The sequence below is a fragment of the Sminthopsis crassicaudata genome, chromosome 4 (assembly GCF_048593235.1).
Source record: "Sminthopsis crassicaudata isolate SCR6 chromosome 4, ASM4859323v1, whole genome shotgun sequence".
Lineage (NCBI taxonomy): Eukaryota > Metazoa > Chordata > Mammalia > Dasyuromorphia > Dasyuridae > Sminthopsis > Sminthopsis crassicaudata.
In genome coordinates, this window is record NC_133620.1 from 240,569,569 (window position 1) to 240,591,356 (window position 21,788).

General features: G+C 32.8%; 1 protein-coding gene across 1 annotated transcript in view; it reads left to right on the forward strand.

Annotated features, from left to right (window-relative positions):
• SLC17A5 (solute carrier family 17 member 5) overlaps nt 1-20,680 on the forward strand; it is a 55,191-nt gene extending 34,511 nt beyond the window's left edge. The window contains exons 8-11 of the mRNA XM_074310490.1: nt 784-916; nt 2,125-2,272; nt 14,254-14,344; nt 18,918-20,680. Of these exons, the coding sequence (XP_074166591.1) occupies nt 784-916; nt 2,125-2,272; nt 14,254-14,344; nt 18,918-19,055 (510 nt within the window). The 3' untranslated portion in view covers nt 19,056-20,680. The remainder of the gene's footprint in view (nt 1-783; nt 917-2,124; nt 2,273-14,253; nt 14,345-18,917) is intronic.
• Nucleotides 20,681-21,788: the final 1,108 nt, after the last annotated feature.

The window sequence follows — 21,788 nt, forward strand, 5'->3', positions numbered from 1 at the left end:
TCACCTTATAGTCTCGTTTTCAATGAAGTGTCTTCCATTCAAAGGTTAAAAACATCAAGATTCCTTGAAAGATACAACAGAAATGACCCTGCTTATCAAAAGTATTTTGCCATTGTAATAAAAGAGAGTCAGCACAAATCCCCAGTTGAAGAAAGATTCCTTGTGATTGATAAGGTTTTTTCAGGTATTTCTTTTTGCAGAAGACATACTTATTGAATCAAAGCCTTCTGGGAAAGATCTCAAAAAAAGTGTTTTGTCCTGATTATATACACAGAAAAGATTATTTGAATGAAGAATTTTTATTGTCCAAATTACAATGTACATTTAATGGACAAAAGGTTGGATCCATATTTGACCAGGAAGATGATAGCTGACTGAATTGCCTTAAAGAAACTATAGTTTGCTGATGAAACCATGCTTCTCATGAAAATAAAGATGTATCTTTTTAATATCAAGAGTTTATGTGTTGTCCTATGACAGCAAAACATGAAATGTATCACCATCTCTGAAGAATTTAACATGAACATCACCAAAGGCAGTGGAAGAATAGAAGAATATGAGCAGGATACAATATATATCCAATAAGGAATTTCAAAGAAGAACAATGTCATCATGGAATTGCATGATAGAAAAAAAATCAAAGAATTTTCTTCCTGGCAAAAATTGCTTCCAGTTTTATACCTTTACAAAAGTTAGACTCTGGATTTAAATATCTCTGTGTCTAATTATACTTTAGCTTTTAAATTGCCATTAATATTATTATTATGCTTTTTTTTTTTCCAGAATGGACTTTTATCTGCACTACCTTATTTTGGATGTTGGATTTGTATGCTCTTCTCTGGTCAAGCAGCTGACTACTTAAGAGTAACATGGAAATTTTCAACTGTATGGGTCCGTAGAGTATTTAGTTTAATAGGTAGGTACAATGGTAGTGGTGGTGGTTGTTATTTTTAAGATCAAACAGTGTACTTTGAAGCAAAAATAATGGGTTATGTTGGTCATTTCTTTCATTTCCATACAAAATATTTTATGTACATTTTTGTAAAATAACATCTGTGTATTTCCTAAACCAGTGTATATATTATAGATAAACGATTATACTATGATATTCTTTACAAATCTAGTCAGTTTCTTTAACAATGTTAACATTGTCCCCTATGTTTTATAAACAATGAACAGCATTTTGGATTTATGTTTACATTATATTGCATTTTGTCTTGGTTTTGAGGAAGGAATGTTGTTTAAGATGGAAGCACTGTTTATTATATCTATCAGTCCCCTTATGGAGAAGATGGGGGACTTTGCTGGAATTTACTATATGTCACTGGTCTAATTTAGTCTTCAGTCCCAGTTTCCATAAATGTCATGTCTTAAACCTCCTAGAGGAAAGAATTTTTTATTATATTTTTAAAGATCTCCCAAGCACGAAAATTCTACCATCTATTCCCATACATAATTTTAGTAACTCTATTCTGTGTGGTTTTAGCTCTTCTTAACAATCAAGAATTTTTTTTCCATAAAATTAAAGACTCTTCTATAATCTTATTTTGTTATATTTTGTCCTTTTAAAACATAGAAGATAACATGTCAGCATCCTCTTTATAAAAAAAGATCCTTTATCTGTATTTACTATTTTCTATTTTTATTTAAATCATATTAAATGCCCATATTGACTTTTGAATTGCACATGGTTATAAATATTGTCAGTTTTGTGTAATAGCTTTTCCTAATACATCAAAGTTTATTATTCAATTTTATTACTTTTATATTTATGAATTTAAAATTATCACAAGAAAAATAGCTTATTACTTTGTAGTTTGCTGGATTCCACATTTTCTCCATGAAATTTTACCTCTGAATTTCATGATATTTTAGCTTCTTCATATCTAGATACATCATTCATTTAATATTGAACATTTAATGTGGCCCAGCAACATTAAAGGAATCTCTAAAGATGGGCAAAGTCTTTGGAAGGAGAATGTAGTACAATGTTTCTGCACTAGGGGGAAGTAACACCATGGTTCAGAATTACATGTGAGTCACACTACTGTATGCAGTTCTTTCATAATATTTTTGCTTTCTCTTTTTTGTAAAAAAAAAATTTTTTTTTAATAATAACTGCAGGAATGATTGGGCCAGCAGTATTCCTAGTAGCAGCTGGATTCATTGGCTGTGATTATTATTTGGCAATTGCCTTCCTAACCATATCCACAACATTAGGAGGTTTTTGTACTTCTGGGTTTAGCATCAATCATCTGGATATTGCACCTTCGTAAGTACTATTATGAAGATCATATTGAATTTCTAAAACATTAAATTTCTTAATGATTTCTTAAATCACTGAATTTCTTGGGATCAGTTTATATGGCATAAAGTGTGAAATAGTTTAAATTCTAAATTGGAGACGACCAAGTGGTGTCGAAATTGTCTTCTGATGCTAGTTATGTGATCTTAGTCACCTAACTTCTTTGTACCTTTATTTCTTCTTCTCTAAAATGAGGATAATACAAAACATTTGATAAAATGTATTTTTTTAAAATGTAAATCAATTCATTAGTTTTTGGAGGAAGGAAGAGGAAAAAAGACCCTCCTTAGAATGGACTTCCTTAGATGGACTAAAGCAGTTGTCCACCGCAAAAAAAATGTATTCCTACCAATGTGTTCTTTTAAGGAGAGAGGGAAAAAAAGCCTAATAATAGTAAATTCTTAAGTACAATAATCTAATCAGTAGATAATACAGGTTTCTTTTCTTCATTTTATAGATGAGGAAATTGAGGCTTAAAGAGTTTAGGTGACTTCCCCAGGTTCACAGCAATGGTATGATAGCCAGGAACCTAAGCCAGGCACCTTATTATAAGTCTAGTGTTCTTTCCACTACACCTCCTTGACTGCCATTATTTCCTGTAGATCTTCTTTTATTTAGACTAAACATTTCCCTTCTGGATATGCTTCACTTTGTCACAGTCCTGTCCTAAAATGTGTCATATAGAACACAATATTTCAGACGTGGTCTAATCAAAAAGAACATAATAGGTTGACTGTCTTCCTCATTTCTAGATATTTTTTTATGTTAATATAGCTTGGGATCACAGTATTTTTAGATACCAAATCACAATGTTGATTAATAATGCATTTGTAATTTACTTGGACTCCTAGGTAATTTTTATTTTCTAGAAACTGTCCCTGTCCTTATACTTGGGAACTTATCTATCAGCTTTAACATTCTTACTTCACAATTCATCAGTTTCCTCCACATCTCTGCCCTCAGCTTCACTCTTCCTCAGTCTGGGATATTCCCTGGTTCATGACAAATTTATTTGAGCTAATTATAACTGGGTCCCCAGTGATAGACTACAAAATATACATTTGTCTCTAATTGATTCTGCCCCAAATCCCTTCAACAGCTCTTCCAAATCTCACTTCTAGCCCCCATAATCACAGCTAATAGGTAACATTTAAATAGCACCTTAATGTTCACAAAATACTTTAAGCACATTATTTTAAACACAACTCCCCTTTATAAGTATAATTGTATATTATTATCACTATATAGATGAAGAAACTGAAGCTGAAAAAAAATATGTCTTAGCCAAAATCTTACAACTAGTAAGTGTTCAATATCCAGATTTTGAAGTCCAGAAGTCCAGAATTTTTTCCTATTATACTATGCTGCCCTCAATGCCTCCTCCACCTTTCTTGTTATTAATAGACCTTACTTCTTAGTATATTGAAAAAAAAAATAGAGGCCATATTTTCTCCCAAGTCCCTCTACTCTTCACTTATTTATTATTCTTCTGAGGAAAAGCAATCATTTTTTTCTTTAGTAATGAAAATTGTTCTACCTGTGCTCTTAATTCCTTATTGGCTTTTTCTTGCAGGAACTTGCCCCATTGAATACTCCTTCTTCCACATCTATCCATCTATCCACTCTTTCCCCATTCCATCTCATCCTTCTCCTAAGCTTAGTCATCCCATCATCTAAATGCTCAGCATGTACTTTTTCAGAACTTACTCACTTACAAATCTCTTGGAAATGGATCCTTAGCTCTAACATCTAGCATATAATAGGGGCATCTAGTGGATAGTGTATCAGACTTGGAGTCAGAAAGACCTGTATTTAATCATCTCTCAGACAGACACTATCTTTATGATCTCTCTAAGCCTCACTTTCCCCATCTATGAATTGGAGAGAAGAATATACCCACCCTAACAGATTGTTGTGAGGATCAAATGAGATAACATATAAAGTGCTTTGCAAATCTTAAAGCATTATATAAATGGTAACATTGGTAGATACATAATAATTGCTTATTAATTGACCATTTGATTGTACTGGATTGTTGCCCCCACAACTGCATTAAAATTGCTTTCTCTAAGGGTATCAATAATTTTGGGGGGCACAGCTTGGTGACCCATTAGATAGAGTGTCAGTCCTGAAATCAGGAGGATCTGAGTTCATATGTGATCTCAGACACAGAATACTGCCTAGATGTGTGACTCTAGACAAGTCACTTAACTCCAATTGCCTCAGCCAAAAAAAAAAAAAAAAAAAAAAAAAAAAAGCTTATTTTGGTTGAGTTCAGGATTTTAAATTTACATTTATTTATTTATTTTTGCTGGGGCTATTGGTGTTAAGTGACTTGTCCAAGATCACACAGTCAGGAAAGGCCTCTTGCAAGAAGTAACATTTAAAGAGAACTAGGATTTCCAAGGTGTATCACTGAAAAGAGAGAGCATTCCAAGCCCAGGGCAGAGATGATGAACATGGAATGCTGTAAGTGGGACACAAGAAGTTCATTTTGGTCAGAACATAAAAGTAAATGAAGAACAATGATATAAAAATCAGTCTAGAAAGAAATTTATGCCAAATTATGAGACTATAATCCCAAATAGTTGAGTTTGTATTTTATCCTAGAAGCAATAGAGATTCATTGAAGCTTTTTAAACAGAAAAGTGACACAATCAGACCTATATTTTAGAAATTTTTTTTGGCAGAGCATAGATTGGAAAGTGGTAATGAGGCTCTAAACTAGGGTGGTTAGCTATGTGAATATAATACATATGAGAAATGTGAGGGATATACAAATGATAACATGAACCTAGTCTACCTACCTAGAGAAAGGGAAGTAATGTTTCATTATATGGGTCATTACACTGATCTGTATCCTCATGATTTTAGTGTTGTTTTCCTTTATATTATTATGGCCATTGGCTCTGTTTTACTTCTTTTTCCAATGTGGCATATAAATCTTCCCAAGTTTCTTTGAATTCATATTTATCATGTCTTATAGTGCCATTTCCCATTGTATTCATGGAGCACAATTTGTTTAGTTCTTCTCAAATTGATGGACACTCATTTTGCTTTTAATTTTTGGCTACTACAAAAGTGTTATCAATATTTTGTCACATATAGTATCTTTCTGTCATTCTAAAGTCTTTCAGATTTGTTTTTCTCTATAATGTCATTGTGTAAAAGGATTTCCTGGTTCTGTTCACTCTGCAGAGTTCTCTTAAAGAATTTACTTATTAAAACAGAAAATCTTAGTAAAAGTAATATATTTGAATCTAAAATTAAACTATTAAAGTAGCCTCTGATGAGAACAGTAAATTATACATTTTCTTTCTTTTTTTTTTTTTAATTGTAGCTTTTTATTTAGACATATGCATGGGTAATTTTACAGCACTGACAATTACCAAGCCTTTTGTTCCAATTTTTCCCCTCCTTTCTCCCCACTCCCTCCCCCACATGGCAGATTGACCAATGCATGGTACATATGTTAAAGTATAAGTTAAATACAATATATGTATACATTTCCAAACAGTTATTTTGCTGTGCAAAAAGAATCGGACTTTGAAATAGTGTACAATTAGCCTGTTAAGGAAATAAAAATATTCATTTTCTTTTAACGTAAGGGGTTCTAAACAAACAGGGGCAGTAGCACAAATGCAGTTGTATTCACTTAAAAATCAATAGGTAGCACTATTGACCTAGTAAATAAACTTTTGGCACTAATCATTTCTTAAGGTAGTTCTGTGTATCTTCTCAACAATAGTTCATGAATTGATATTATGTTGATCTAATCATCATATTAATTAGAAAGATTCTCCTTAAGCCTAGAATTAGAACATAGGGTTAAGTTTTCATTAAATTCACTAACCTACTACTTTCATTTTCCTTTCAATATGGTAATGATAGGCAAAAACTGACAATGCTAATTTAAGAAAAAATTTAAGAAAATTAAATACAACTTTTTTTTTCTTTAGTGATTTGGAAGTTTAGACCTGAATTTTTTTTATGCTAATTACTAAACAAAACATCCACTCATTGTACATAGTTATCTTCATTGTTAAAGAATATGTAATAATCAAACCTGTATAAAACTTCTAAATTAGAAAATTGATTCAAATTAAATATTAGATTATGTAATTATAAAAGCAAGTATTATTGTCTTTCCAGTTCTTAAACCTTCAAAATTTAAATAAACCATACAATATTACAAAGCTTTCACTTTTTAAACTATAGATTTATGTTGAGTTCTATTGTTTTCCAACCTACTTTTTTGTTTTCAAAAAAAAAAAGGATATAAATCCCATATTATATTATACATAAAAGCATAAAAATCCTGATTCTCAAAAAAACTGATTCATTTTTTTTTATATGGGCAGCTACATGATACAGAGTGCTGGACCTGGAGTCAGAAAGACCCAAGTTCAGATCTGGCCTCAGATACTTGGCTAGTTGTGTGACCTAAATAAGTCACTTTGTCTCAGTTTCCTTATCTGTAAAATGAACTGGAGAAGGAAATGACAAACCACTCTACTATCTTTATTAAGAAAATTTTTTTCAAAATTTTTATATGTTCTTAGTAAAGTAAGAAATATATTGATCACAGCCAACATATCCTAAAATTTGTCTTCTACCTTTATCTGATAAACATATTTTTATATATATACACACTCATATATATATATATATATAAAATATTTAGTGTAATGGAAAGATCATTGGATTTGAAACCAAAAGACTTGGGTTTAAATTCTGACTTGACACTTTATTACTTATATTATTCTGAGTAAGCTTTATGAGCTTCTGTTTTCTTGTGTGTAAAATAAAGCCATTGGACATGATGGTCTTGGTCCCTTTCTGCCCAATTTATGATCCGAAAATTCTTTTGTTGTTTAATTCATAAAATTAAATGTGATATACTTACATTACAAACTTTTTGAAACCAAAGACTGATCCATTCTTTTGTGCTTTTATCTATATTATCTAGCATAATGCCTGGCAGAATGGGCATTCAATAAAATCTTGTAAAATTGAATTAGCTCTTCCCCACATTGCTTTAATTTCAGGGGGAAAATTGAAATGAAAAAAAAAAAAAAGGGCAATCCCTTCAAGAAGTTATCCCTATAAAGTAAGGAAAAATTAGTTGAAGGTAAATCTTGCTTGTAAAGATGATAGAAATTTCAAAGAACACAAATTTCAAGAATATCCACTTTACTGATCTGAAGTTATATTCAGAAAGATTTGGTGGGAAGGCTATTTAAGCAGAAAAAAAATTCAAAAAAGTAGAATTTTATTCAAAGGAAGAATTGTAAAAGCATAAAAAGAATCTATGTTTATTATGTCAAAGATGAGAAGGGTGGGAAGAAGTATACTTGACTAAACAAAGAGCAGCAAAATGACCTGACAAATGTGTATTCTACAAAGTAGTTGAGAAAGGAAGGAAGGAAGGAGAAATGCAAAAAAATGAAAGTAAATAAGGGACAAAAATCTGTAAAAAGCAAAAAATAAGCAATTCATAAGCTATGGATGAAAAGAAGTATTTAAAGTTAAGGGAAGACTAAAGAAAAATCTCTTAGTAAGAGAAAGAAATGTTTGTAACAGAAGGCAATAATTATAATAGTATGTTTAGCTTCTGTCTTCTTTAAAAAAATTATCAATCTAAGATCTGATTATTAAACCAAGAAAAATTAGAAATGGAAAATTAGAGCCCTGTACAAACAAATGAAGGCATTTTGCATAAGGTTATTTAAGCAAATTAGATGCTCAATTCCTTATATTTAGGTATTTCTAACATCTCCATGTAGTTCTTTCTCCTTCACACCTTTTAGAATCCATCTCTTAAGTGTGAAACCAGGAACTACCTCCTGTAAAAAACGTCCCTTAAAATCTTAGCAGCAGATATATCTGATAAATGCATAAGCACAAGAGCCATTACTCAATAGATAAATAGTCAAAGAAAGGCAAACAGGCAGTTTTCAGTCAGTCCATCAATCAGGAAGTATCTTTTAAGCACATGATATGTGCCAGACATGATTCTGAGTTCTAGGAATATAAAGAAAGACAAGAAATCTTACTTTGCCCTCTAATAAGGGAAGATCATTTGTAAACAGATAACTAGGTATTTACAACATATATACAGAATAGATATGAGGTTAGCTGAGAGAAAACACTAGGATCTAAGGAAAACAAGAAAGAAAACAATCATATGAGAAAGAATGCCCAAATCATTAATGAAATAACCCTAAGATTTCACTTCAAAGTAATCATAAGCAAAGATAATGGAAGACCAAAAAAATTTTTTTGACAATTTGGAATTATTCCTGAAAAGTTATTGAGCTGTTCCTACTCTTTTACCCAACATAATACACTGAGGAAGATAGATATAGAGAAATATTTATAGCAGCACTTTTTGCAGTAACAATATTAGTACACAAGATCAATGGCTGAATTAATGAAATATTATTAAAATGACAAATATTAAGACTATATAGAAACTGAGAAAAACTTTCAATGAAGAAATGAGTTGTAGAAGCAGAATTGGAATAATATGGAAATTGAGTATCACTGTGCAAATAATAATAAACTAACAAATCCTACTCGGCTTTTAAATTCCTTCACAACCTGGCCCCCTTCCTGCCCTTCCAGTCTTCTTACACTTTACTCTTCTCCAGGCACCCACTTTGGGATTCTGCATCATTCTTTGCTCTTCCTCACATACAACACTGCATCTCTTAATTCTATGCCTTTGTACTGGCTTTCCTTCTTTGCTTCCTTGACTTTTTTCAAAACTAAATTCAAATCCTCAGACCTTAATTGTATTGTACTCCCCCATTTGTGCCTTCTCTCAAAGGTTACTACCTTCCATTAGAATTATTTAGATCTTGGAGGTATATAATTGTTTCTGTGTTCTTTCCTTCATTAGAAAATATGAGCTCTTTGAGAGCCTGGACTGTGTTTTTGCTTTTCTTTGTATTTCCAGAAATTAGCGCAGCATCTAACAATAGTAATTAGCATTTTGTAGATGCTTATTATTGATGATGGTGATGATAAATCATCATTCATTGCCTTCTCTGTATAGGTATGGTTAGCTCTCTCTATATAGACCTGCTTTCAGATATACTTTTACTCTAAAAGAGGAAACAAAGTCAATATAAAAATATTTTGGTTACAGGATCCTATGGAGCAAATATATTCTGTATACATCCTGGACAGGATCATGGAAACCAAATATGTCATAACAGTTACAATGAACATAGAGACTCATCATTAGAAGGCTAGCCCCCAGGAATGAATCCTTTTGCCACAGCCATTCTTGAATGGAGCAGCTAGGTGGTACAAGTAGAACTAGATTTCTAGATCTGTAGTGGCTAAAAGCAGCTTGGTGGAAAAGAGTCCCAACATCAGTGAAGACTTGTCTTTTTTTTTTTTTTTTTAAATAGTATTTTAATTTTTCCAATTACACATAAAGATAGCTTTCAGCATTCATTTTTGTAAGATGAAGTTCCTAATTTTTCACCTTCCCTCCACCAATGACAACAAGCAATGCAGTATAAAGTATACATGTACAATCATGTTAAACTAATTTCCGTATTAGTCATGTTGTAAAAGAAGAATCAGCACAAAAGAGAAAAACCACAAAGAAAATATAAATAATAAAAAATGAAAATAATATGCTTTGATTTGCATTCAGACTTCATAGTTCTTTTTCTGAATGTGGATGGCATCATTCAATACAAGATTTTTGGAATTAGAAGATGTGTCTTTTGAAATATTGAATTATATCTTTCTTATAACTATAATTGTGTTTTTAAGTTTAAAACTATTTTAAAAACCATAATTCCTCTGAATAAAAAAAAAAAAAGGCCAGAAAAATATATTTCTAAGTCTTTGGAAATAACAGCTAAATACATATATTCTTTAGCTAATAAAGATTTTACTGTATTTTTTTCCTATAGCTGTTGAAATGTCTGCTTTGTTGACCAACCTGAAGGGAATCTTAGAGAAGTTATTTCAACTTTATACCACAAAATGCAAGCAGAAATCCCACAGAAGTCCCCTTAATCCATTTTCTCCCACAGCAGCGCATCATGCTTTCATTGCACTTCTAGGCCAACCAAAATATAAATACTCCAGCTTCTGGGTGCTGACATTGAGAATTTCACAGCATACACTTACACTTAGTAACAGGCTCTTGTAACTTCTGGCAATGTTACAGTCAGTGTCCACCTATTGCCAAAATGTTAACTGTGTTTAAAAAAAGTCTGTGCTGCCAGCTTGGTTTATTTAAGACATATTAAAACTAGAGTGCTGAGAAGAATCTGTGCCCCATAGTTGTATTATCACACTTTAAGTGTTTTGAACATAGAATAAAATAAAATAAAAATAGATTTAGTTGAACTGTTGAGCAACTACCCTGAACTTAAAGTTTTTGTTCAGTTTTACTAAACTGTAAATTCTTTGGGAATAGAAAGAGCAAAATATATATTTTTAAACAAATATTTATTGCCTTTTTTTTAACATTGTCCAAATTTTCCCCTTTAAGAAAAAAAGGAAAAGAGCAAAATTGATCAACACATTATAAAAGTCTGAAAATATATGCAATATTCCACATCCAAGAATTTCCCACCTACACCAAAGGTGGGGGGGGAGCATATTCTTACATCTTTTCTTTGGGGCTGCACTCACTTGTTCTTCATATCTTTGTAATGTTTATAATTTTGTAATGATCCCTTTCACTTTTCATTGTGCCTGTTCTTTCTATTTACATTGTTTCAATCATTGGGTATATTGTTTTCTTGGCTCAGCTTATTTAACTCTTACATCTTCTTTCCCTCTTTCTCTATATTCATTTCTTGCAGCATTATAATATTTTATATATAGATGTATCAGTTTGTACCATTTTCCAATAAATGAACATCTTCCCCCCCCCCCCAGTTCTCTTCTCTCTAGATTTTTTGTCACACTACTCTATCCTGGTTTTCCCATTAATTTCTATTAATTCAGTTATCTCAAAGTTGATCAGATCTACTTATCTGGCCCTAAATTCTCCACTAACTTCAGTCTCATATATCCAACTGACTATTAGATATTTCTAACTGACTGTCCCAGGGACTTCTTAATTTCAGTATATGTAAAACTTTCCCCAAAATCTTCCCCTCTTCTCTATTACAGTCTAGGTACAGCTATCCTCCCAGTCACCCAGGCTTTAAGGTGTCACCCCCAAATCTTCTCTCTTATTCCCCCACATCCAATCTATTGACAAATCATATCGATTTTACCTTTGTAATATCTTTTGTATAGGCCTCCTTCTTTCCTCTGATACTGACCCTCATCATCTCACCAATGGATAGTAGAAGTAGCCTGCAATCCAGTGACTACTTCTCCAAACTCTTGAACTTTCTCTGGTTGGCTGTCCCCCATGTCTAAAATTCTTTCTCTTCTCTATCACCTGGCTATCTTGGTTTTCTTCAAGTCCTAGCTAAAAATCTTCTGCAAGAAGCCTATCCCCAAACCCCTTAACTTTAGTGCCTTCTCTTCTATTGATTTTGACCAATTTATCCTATATATGCCTTATTTGTGTATAGTTATTTGCATATTATCTCCCATATTATGTGAGTTCCTTAAGACTCCCTTTTTTTTTTCATTCTTTTTATCCCTAGTGCTTAGCATAGTGTCTGGCACATAGTGCCAGGCTAACCGACCGCATGATACTACATTATATCAATGACAACAAAAACAATCTTAAAATTAAAAAAGGAATGTAGCTTTTAAAAGAGAGAGTATTATGCTTTCCTTATTGTTTCTAAATCTGAATAATTACATCTCTCTCTCTCTCTTTTTAACCATCATTCTAATACATAGCCACCTGTCTTTAGTGGAAGAGGGAAAAAAAAGTTAACATACTGTGATCAGTTCAGCACACTTGTAAGTAATGTATAAAAGGATAGTCCTTTTATACATTATTAACAGACATCAGTCAACAAGGAATACATAGAAAACCAGTATAATATGACAAAATATTCATTAAAATTCCCTAGCATAGCAATGTCTACATTGAATCACAGGGAATTTACTTAGATTGTTCATTTCTGTGCATCTATCTTTGTTAAATATAGTTTTCAGAAATAAGAGATCTCCCCTCAGCTGAAAACATCATACCAGAAAAATAAATTATGATTTATTTGCTTATTCATATTGGGGATTTTTTCTTCCTTTCCCTTTCAGCATCATGATACCTCCAATTGCCTAATGAATTCCTATATTACTAATAAGTAATATCTATAAATAGAGTAGTATATCAAATTATTATTTTTTTTCTCACAAGTCATAATACCTTGATGCTCACACTTTTATATCTATTCTAAAGCCCAAATATTGCATCTATGATTTTGGCAATGTAAATTATCCCTCCAGTGAAACAGAACCCAATGCATCTCTCCATCTGTAATAAATTAAAAAACGAAATCTTCCAGAGCCTATCTAGTGATATTTATATCATCACGGGACTGTTCTCCCAACCCCTCTCCCAAAAAAACATGAAGATTTGTTAATAGAATGACAAGTAAAAGACAGACAGACCTTAGGCCTTCTTGCACAAGGCCCCAGAGTTTGAGGAGGAGGAAGAAGCTGGGCAAAACATCTTTGAGTTGCTTGTAGTAATTGAAATAAGTGTATTACAAAAAAAAAATAAGAAGAAGAATCAAGTGCTAAGTGTGGAACTAACTTTCAGTGCAATATGAGAATTCAGATAAGAGAAAAAAATCACTATGAAATGTTATACCACTTGGTCATATCACATAGTCAAAACCACTGTGAAATGGTATGATTAGAAAGGGCTTCCCTGAAAAGATAGTAGCTGGGGCCTTGAAGGATAGTTAGGATTTAGATAAGCAGAAAGGAAGGTAGAAAGGTAGTCCAAGCAGGACAAAAAGAGCACCTTGGCTGAAATGCATATGGCATGTTTCAGCGTACTTGCTTGAAGTACTTAAGAGACTTGGAAATAGCAGGAAGGATTAGAATAAATAAGTTCAGGTTATGAAAATCTTCAAAAACCACACTGTTTGGAGTGGAACTTGTAGAGAGCCATAATGAGTTCTTACCAAGAGCAGTGACAAAATATTACTAATTTAGTAATCCAAATTAGAATTTCATTAAATGCCAAAACCAACATCCTAATGATGACAAACGTATAAGAAAATTGTTTAGTAACTTCAGAGGAATAATAAATGTAGAAACAAAATCACAAGAAGTTGACTGAGATACCAAGAGATTGAATGAATTGGCCAATCTTGCAGTTAACAAGTATCAGAGATAGATATGAACATAGATCTTGCTGACTCTTAAGCCATTCTATTCACTCCACCACTGAACATTTTTAGTCTCATTTTAAAAGTATTATTTTTATAGCATTTTTGTTGTTTGATTATTTTTTCAGTTAGGTTTCTTTATTGACTCCATTTGGGATTTACTTAGCAAAGCTACTAGACTAGTTTGCCATTTCCTCCTGGAGCTCCTTATACAGATGAGGAAACTGAGGCAAACAGGGTTAAGTGACTTGTCTATGGTCTCACAGATAACAAGTGTCTGAAGCCAAGTGCTTTATCCAATGCACCATCTAGCATCCTTTTATAGCATAGTTTCCTCAAATTATGTTAATATATTAATTGGCTATATCACTTAGTTTTGATGAACCTGTCCTTTACTATAAAGTGGCCCTTTAGGAGAATAGAAAAGAAGGGGTATACAATTGATAAATATGTGATATTTTAAAATTATTAATTTTAATGCTATTGATTAAAAAATAGAATTAAATGCTTCACCTAAATATCCATCCCTACTCCCTAGAAGCATGTTTCCCTCCATATTATCTCAGTGAAATATCTCATATTCATGATGTGAAAATAATAAAATGAATACTTAAAGTGTTATCATCAACTAATAAACTGCTATGGTAATTGTTTGTACAGGTACGCTGGTATCCTCTTAGGCATCACAAATTCATTTGGTACTATTCCAGGAATGATTGGACCAGTCATTGCTAAAAGTCTAACGCCTAATGTAAGTAAACATTATAAGCAGTTCAAATTTGAATATATTTTAATTCAATGTATTTTAAGTATATTCTTTGATTCTTCAGTATGAATACTTATGAATATTTATATTGTCTATTTATAATTTAATTGCTTTTTAAGTAGTAGATGGTTAAATAAAGACTTTGTGCCTGGAAGCCTGTTGTAGTTACATTTGTGTGACATTTGTGATACTTGTTTGTATTAGTCAACATTCGACTAATGTTTATTAAACATTGCAAGTTAAATAAGATACAATCCCTGCCTTCATAGAGCTAATAGTCTAGTGGAAAATGTGCATATAATCATAAAATATTGAATAAGCAAATCAGAAAATTGTAGAACAAAATTTGCCATGTTGTCCTAAGAGAGAAGGTCATTAACTACCAGGTGAATCCAGGAGAGCTTAATTTAAAAAAAAAAAAAAAAAAAAAAAAGACAGTATTTGAATTGGGTTTTAAAATATGACTAGGAATTCAGCAAGTAATGCATTAGGGAAAAGGGCATTCCAAAAATAGAGAAGAATATGAGCAAAGGCCAAAATAGGGTTTTTGGTTTTTTTAATTTATTTTTAATAATAGCTTTATTTTCAGCATTCACTCTTGCAAAACTTTGTGTTCCAAATTTTTCTCCCTCCCTTTCCCCCAACTCCTTCCCCTAGAAAGTAAATAATCTAGTATAGGTTAAACATGTACAATTCTTCTAAACATATTTGCACATTTATCAATGCAGAAACAGTTTTTAAGTTTTATTTATTTGTTTTTATTTTATATTATAAACATTTACAGATTATTCCCTCTCTATGAGGTTTCTTGTATTAAACAGTTTAATAAAACTAACAATACAGTGACTTGATCTGAAAATGTATGCAACATTCCCCATCTGTGGGACCCTCTATTTTTAAAAAATTAGCAAATATCTTTTCTCTCTAATCCCCTCATTTCATAGATGAGGAGCTGAAATTAACTGATCAAGTTCACACCTATGGCATGCTTTAAAAAAAAAAAAAGTCAGTAAACTAACAGTTGAAATTCAATCTTTTTCACTCTCTCAGTAGTACTGTTGTTGAGAAAAGTGTTTGATATTCTTGGTCCCAATTAATGTAATTAAAAAGATGCTTTATCCTTTATATCCTTATACCTTATACCTCCCAGCCAGTGTGTTTCCCAATTAATATAAATTAGTACTTTCAGAGAAGAGATAGCAAAAGATAGAGCCAGGACTGGTAGGCCTCAAATTGCTCTCTGTATCACAAAAACAATAGTTATAAATAGTTTTGTTAGGCCTAGCATTCTTGACACTATATTTGCATCTTTTTCCAAAATCATCTTTCTTTTACACAAGTCTGACCCTGACACTATCTTGCTCAAAAACATACAATGGCTCCCTATTACCTGTAAAATAAAAGCCAAATACCTTGGCTTGATATTTAATTTCATCTTTTTCCCACTTCATGTACACTTATGTTCAGTCAAACAAGAGTGCTATCATTCCTAGTTAATCTTGCACTTTTCCATAGTTATTTTTATTTATGAAAGTCCTTCCCCCATATCTGGAATACACTCTCTTCCATCTCTGACTGTTGAAATGATTTTTTTGTTCTTCCAGGCTCACAAAGCCTTCACTACTTCCCACCTACTCCCAATTGACATTGAATTCTCCTTCAGATTTCCTATGAAACTTTATTGGGGACTCTTATTTATCATTATTACATTGTACCTAATATCTACTTATTTTTTTGCATGCTTTCTCCCTCTCATTAGATCTCCTTGGAGGTAAAGACTGTTGTTTTTCCTCTGTATCACTAGTAGTTATGTTATTTTGAGAGTGGTCATGTTTACAAAATTTATTGTTGTTGAATCTTTTTATAAGTATATAATTGAAATCCAAAGTGTGTTTATGGCACAATTATTATATTATAAAATAAAACATTTTAAAGTCACTAGTAGAATTTTCATCTTCAAAACTGGAAGCTGTGTGGAAATTACAGTACAATTGATGAATTGACTGGTTTGTAAGCCACCCGTTGCCTCAAAGTAACACTGAAGTATTATTTTGTGCTGTAGGTTAAACAGAGCAGCTTTGTCTTAGGAATTCTGAGAAGCTGCCTTAAACATAGTATTCTGGTAGAATAAATAATCGTTGATTTATTCCCTTTTCTTCTGGTGCTACTGCACTACACCTGCCTCTCTGATTACTTACAACACATTTAAGATGAATTTTTAGGATTCTTTTTGACAAAACGAATTTCAAGCAAGTATGACTTTTCAGTATTGTTCCTGTTTTTCTCCCTTGTGTTGTTCACATTTTTCTATTTTAGCTCACCCTGATTGCCCTAATTCTCTCCTCTTCTCCCTGCTTTCTCCTCATTGCTTATTCAATTCTGACTGACTTTAAACTATTAAATTTGGAGGGGGGAGGGGAATTGTCCAAAGTGAGCAAATTATCAAAAAGTTTAGTGGAGTTTGGACCACTAAACTTTATAAAAGAGGTAATTTGTTTTGATATCTTTTGTTTTTACATCACCTAGATTTCTTCCTGTATCACTTTCCTTCCCTCATTCCAGAGAGCTATTCCTCATAACAAAGAATTTTTTCTTAAAGGCAAGAAGAAGAAAAATCAATAAAACTGATCAGCACATCCAAAAAGTCTCATGTTATATGTAATATTCCACATCCCTGAACATTATCTTTTGCAAAGAAGTGGAAAGAAGTATCTTCTCATATCTCATCTTTGAGAGCAAGCTTATACTTTGTAATTTCACAACATTCCATTTCAGTCATTTTGTGATGGTTGTTCTTTCCATTTACATTGTTGTAATGTATATTTTTTCCCAACTCTTTTTCATTTTGTATCTCGTCATATAAATCTTTCCATGCTTCTCTGTAGTCATCATTTTTATAATTCCTTAAATCTAACAATATTTCATTGTATTCATGAACCACAATTAGGTTACCCATTTTTCAATTTATGGGCATCTGCTTTTTTTCTCCTGTCCTTTACTAACACAAAAAGTTCTGCTATAAATCTTTTGTTATATATATATCTTTAGCAATGACCTCCTTGGGATATATGTCTAACAAACACTGGTCCAAATGAATTTTTGTAGGAAAACCATATTTTTCCCACAATACTTTAGCAACAATGAAATTTTTTTCTGAAAATTTTCAGAATGAAAATTCTGGCTCGTAGTTTTGATATTTTTTTCATGCCTTTTTATGTTTTCACTATACCCTAATAGAACAATGCAAAAAAGTTTAGAAGTTTTACAAGCATTTATATATAGCTCCTAATATGGAAGCAAAAATTGAATTTTTTTTCTTTGCCTATCATGAAGTTTGCAGCCATCTTAGACCAATAAAATATGTTTTTTACTATCTCCATCACTCTCCCTCAAGAATCATTTCTTCTCAAGACATATATTCCTATATCTTGACCCACATATCCTAAGTCAGCATGTTAGGCTTTCATGCTCTGAGCATCACTCACTGCTTCACATGACATTTGTGGTAGCTACAACCTCAACTTTTGTCATTGTCTCAGTAGCCCAGTGGCTTCAGGGGACTGGAACTTAAATCCTTTCACTGCCAGTCATTTATACCCAACTCAGGCAGAGAAAATGAGGTCAATGAAACAAATTCCCAAATGCAGCTGCGATGTTGTCTAGTAGAAGTCCCAAAATCTTAAACTACACTGTCATTTGCTTGGAACTGATCTTCTTGAGTGTCACTCTTTCCTGAACTATCCTATCTCTGTTAGGACATAGAGTTCACTCTTATTTAGATTTTCACTCTTAATTTCAGAGTTTTGTGTACAGAACATCTGCATGCACACATTAGTCTTCCTTGTCTAGTAGTGTTTGCTGAGTTATAGTTGGCTCATGCTGCTGCCCATCTCTGGCAATCTGCTTCTAACTTAGCTCCAGCTAGGTTCTCAGTAGATTGTTGTCTCCTCACACTTGCAATTTCACTCTAAAGTCTTTGAATTTCTGAGTGACACACACTTCCAAGCCAAGAATTATTGTTCATGGATGAGTTTTACTGTGGTTCCTTCCTCTATAGGTAAATGAAACTAGTTTCTGGTGACCAAGTACTCTCTTGATATAGGACTGTTCATAAGCATTCCAGACTGGCATCTCTATGGAGGTCAGAAGACTGGTTGGGATCTATAAAAGCTAATATTGGTTCATGTGTTAGGACTTTGAGAGAGTCTTTGAAAGCTTATTCATGTCCTTTCACTCCCCTCCCCCAACCTGTCAGCCAGGATTCTTGTCCACAAAGCATTTCAGAGCCTCAATTCTCTTCCCCTGTTAAACTGCCTAGGACTTAACTATTTAAAGCACCCAACCCCCCCCTTTTTTTCTTTTTGGGCTCACATCTCAGAAAATGATCAAATGGATGAAACTTTATAGTTTGATGTCTAGTGATTATTTGCCACTATCTTTCCTCTACCCCTTCCCAACCCCAGCTCAGAAATCAACTCCCTTACACTAACAATCCCTGATTCCAGAGATTGCATTTAATCATAGTGTTTTGAATTCCTTTTTTCTCTTCCTTTTACAGAACACAGTTGAAGAATGGCAGATGGTGTTCTACATTGCTGCTGGTATTGATGTGTTTGGAGCACTTTTCTTCACAGCTTTCTCCAGGGGTGAAGTGCAAGACTGGGCTTTACATGATTATCACAGGCATCTAAACTAAAAGAATCATGGAAAAAGCCACTCTCTTGATTCATTTTTATCATCATGTAACCTAAAAGTGCCTTTGATATTTGAATGCTTAAAAATTCCACCAAAAAATGTACTTATATACTTTTAAGGCTTGAAATTATGAAATGCCACTACTTGATTTTTTTGTGGAATTTAATATTTTAATCATTTATAAATGATTATATATGATTTATAAGAAAAGCTATGCTGAAAATTGTAATTTAGGTTCATATACACAGCTATAAGAAAATAATTTTGCATAGTAGTTCAGGATCATCCAAAAAAAGTAAAAAAACATCAAATAGAAGTATGCTATTTATTTCTTTTAAAAAGCTATACACTTAGGTGAATTAGCTAAGTATACATACCTACAAGCCGAATGGAGACTCTCAGGTATTGGTAAAGACTTATTCTCATCTAAACTTCTCTTATGAACACACTTCACTTAGTTCTAGCCCAGCTTTACCATTTACAAGCTTTTGTGACTTTAGGTGAGTCACATAACTTTTTGGGGTCTCAGTTTCCTCATTTGTAAAGACACCAGTACTTGCACTTCTTACCTCACAGAGTTATTGTGAGGATAGCACAACATGTTCTCTAAGTCAGAGCTATTTTTAATCTATTCTCCCTCAGGTTTCCATGGTGCTACTAGCATCCATAGAATCTGGCCTTGCAATTGGTCTAATACAATTCAAAATGTATTAAGGGTCCACTGTGTGTAAAACCTCGGGCTGGCCCCTGGAGAGATAAGGGAATGTTGTTGCCTTCATGTAGTTTACTCTTGGTCTGGTAGCTTGTGGCAAGGACAGCTTCTTTCACCAACAGACCATTTTTACCTAAATGTTTCTCCTCTGGCTCTTGGGGTGGAGAGGCTACTCATTACCACATGGACTAAGATTTGCCAGTAATAGCTCAGTGCCATTGCTTAGAGTTCTCACTATGTAGCTCTTAACTGACTGATGAAACTGCACTTTCAGAGCAACCGCTGCTGGGGGAAATCTCAACTTCTGTGTATATATTTGAGGTAACTTCTACCTTCCCTGCTCAGCAAGTTGAATTCTGAGTTATTATATAGTCTGCAGCACAGATTTAGACTCATGCTCATTCTTAAATCATCCCACGAACCATGCTTGGGACCAGCTGTCCATGCCACTGCTTCTTCTGGTTCCAAATATAGGTGCCTGCTTCTTGAACTATTGCAAAGACAGAACAGATCCTCATTCTTCTACCAGGCTTAACTTGTGCTTCTGTTTGCAATTCAAAGTAAAGGTAGTTTTTAAAGATCCAAATCATCCCAGGAAAATCCCTGCTGCTTCTGGTCCCCGGGATTCAACCTCTCTGGGATTTACAAAGGGATTTTCTCCAAATTTTCAGCCAGTGATTTCAAAGCATGCTTTAAATAACTTTTATTTGATTTAGGTATGGGCTAATGTTTTGTAACTGTTAGTCCTGTTAACTTATCTTGTCCAGGATAACTTTTTTGTTACCTGTTGGGTGCAATTTTATGTAATTTATTTTTCAAACCCTATTCAGTCAGCATTTATTGTAAATACTTTTAATTTGTCATGTGGTGTTTCTTTTTGTCATTAAAATGATGATTAAATGTGAATGTTCTGTTATCTTATAGTTTTATAAGGATTTGTATTTTCTTATTATCCATAAAAACTAAAATGTTTTCTGTTTTCAAGTTAATAATATACTTTTTTTTTTTTTTTTTTTTTTGCTGAGGCAATTGAGATTAAGTGACTTGTCCAGGTTCACAGCTAGGAAGTGTTAAGAGTCTGAGACCATGTTTGAAGTTGGGTCTTCCCGACTTCAGGGTTGCCGCTCTATCCACTGTGCCACTTGGCTGCCCTACCATACTCATTTTTAAAAGGGATGATATGTAATGAGCACATTTTTTCTTTAAAAAAGTTATCTTAAAACAAGAACATATTTTTTTACTCTGCTATATCCTTCTTTAATATTAAGATAGATCTGTGATTTCATCTATGTAGGAATTCATTTCAGGGAAGCAGATCATACCCCATCTGTATATCCCCATCATACTGAATTCTTTTCCACTCACCTAGCAAACCATTGATACAGGGCTCATAAGTACTCTGCATGTCTTATGTGGCAGGGCAGAAGTGAAGCATGGAAACTATTCATCAGAAATTCCTTATCAATCATAGTATATAGCCCAGTTCATTATTTTGTGGTCACATTATTCATTGCATCTTTTATGCCACTTCTTTCAAGGTTTCCAGTCAAATGATGAATTTTTGTTTCAAATAGGATATTGGGGTCCTTAAAAGCTCACACACAAACCATTAATTATGTATTTTTTTAAAATTTCAGTGTATCCTAGTCTATGAATATACTATAATTTTTTTTTGATCAGTGGAATTTTATGCTTCAACTATATCTAAAGTTTTTCAAATTGCCTTTTTAATATTCTTCCTAAGGTACTGTGAATTAAAAGCCAAATGGCTTATTGCTTAAATCTGACCATCCATTTACTGTCCCCTTGTATTCACAAGATAGCAAGGGGAAGTATATTCTTTTCCAACTTTCTGATTGGTGTGACAGACTTTCACTAAGCCATCCACACACCTTTTACCTCCTGATTAATTAAGGCACACATTTTTTTAAATAACTAGAGAGTCAATACTAAACCTATACCACTGGACCAGTCTGAGACCCAGAACAAGTTATCCCTAATTAAGAAACACCATGGAAATGG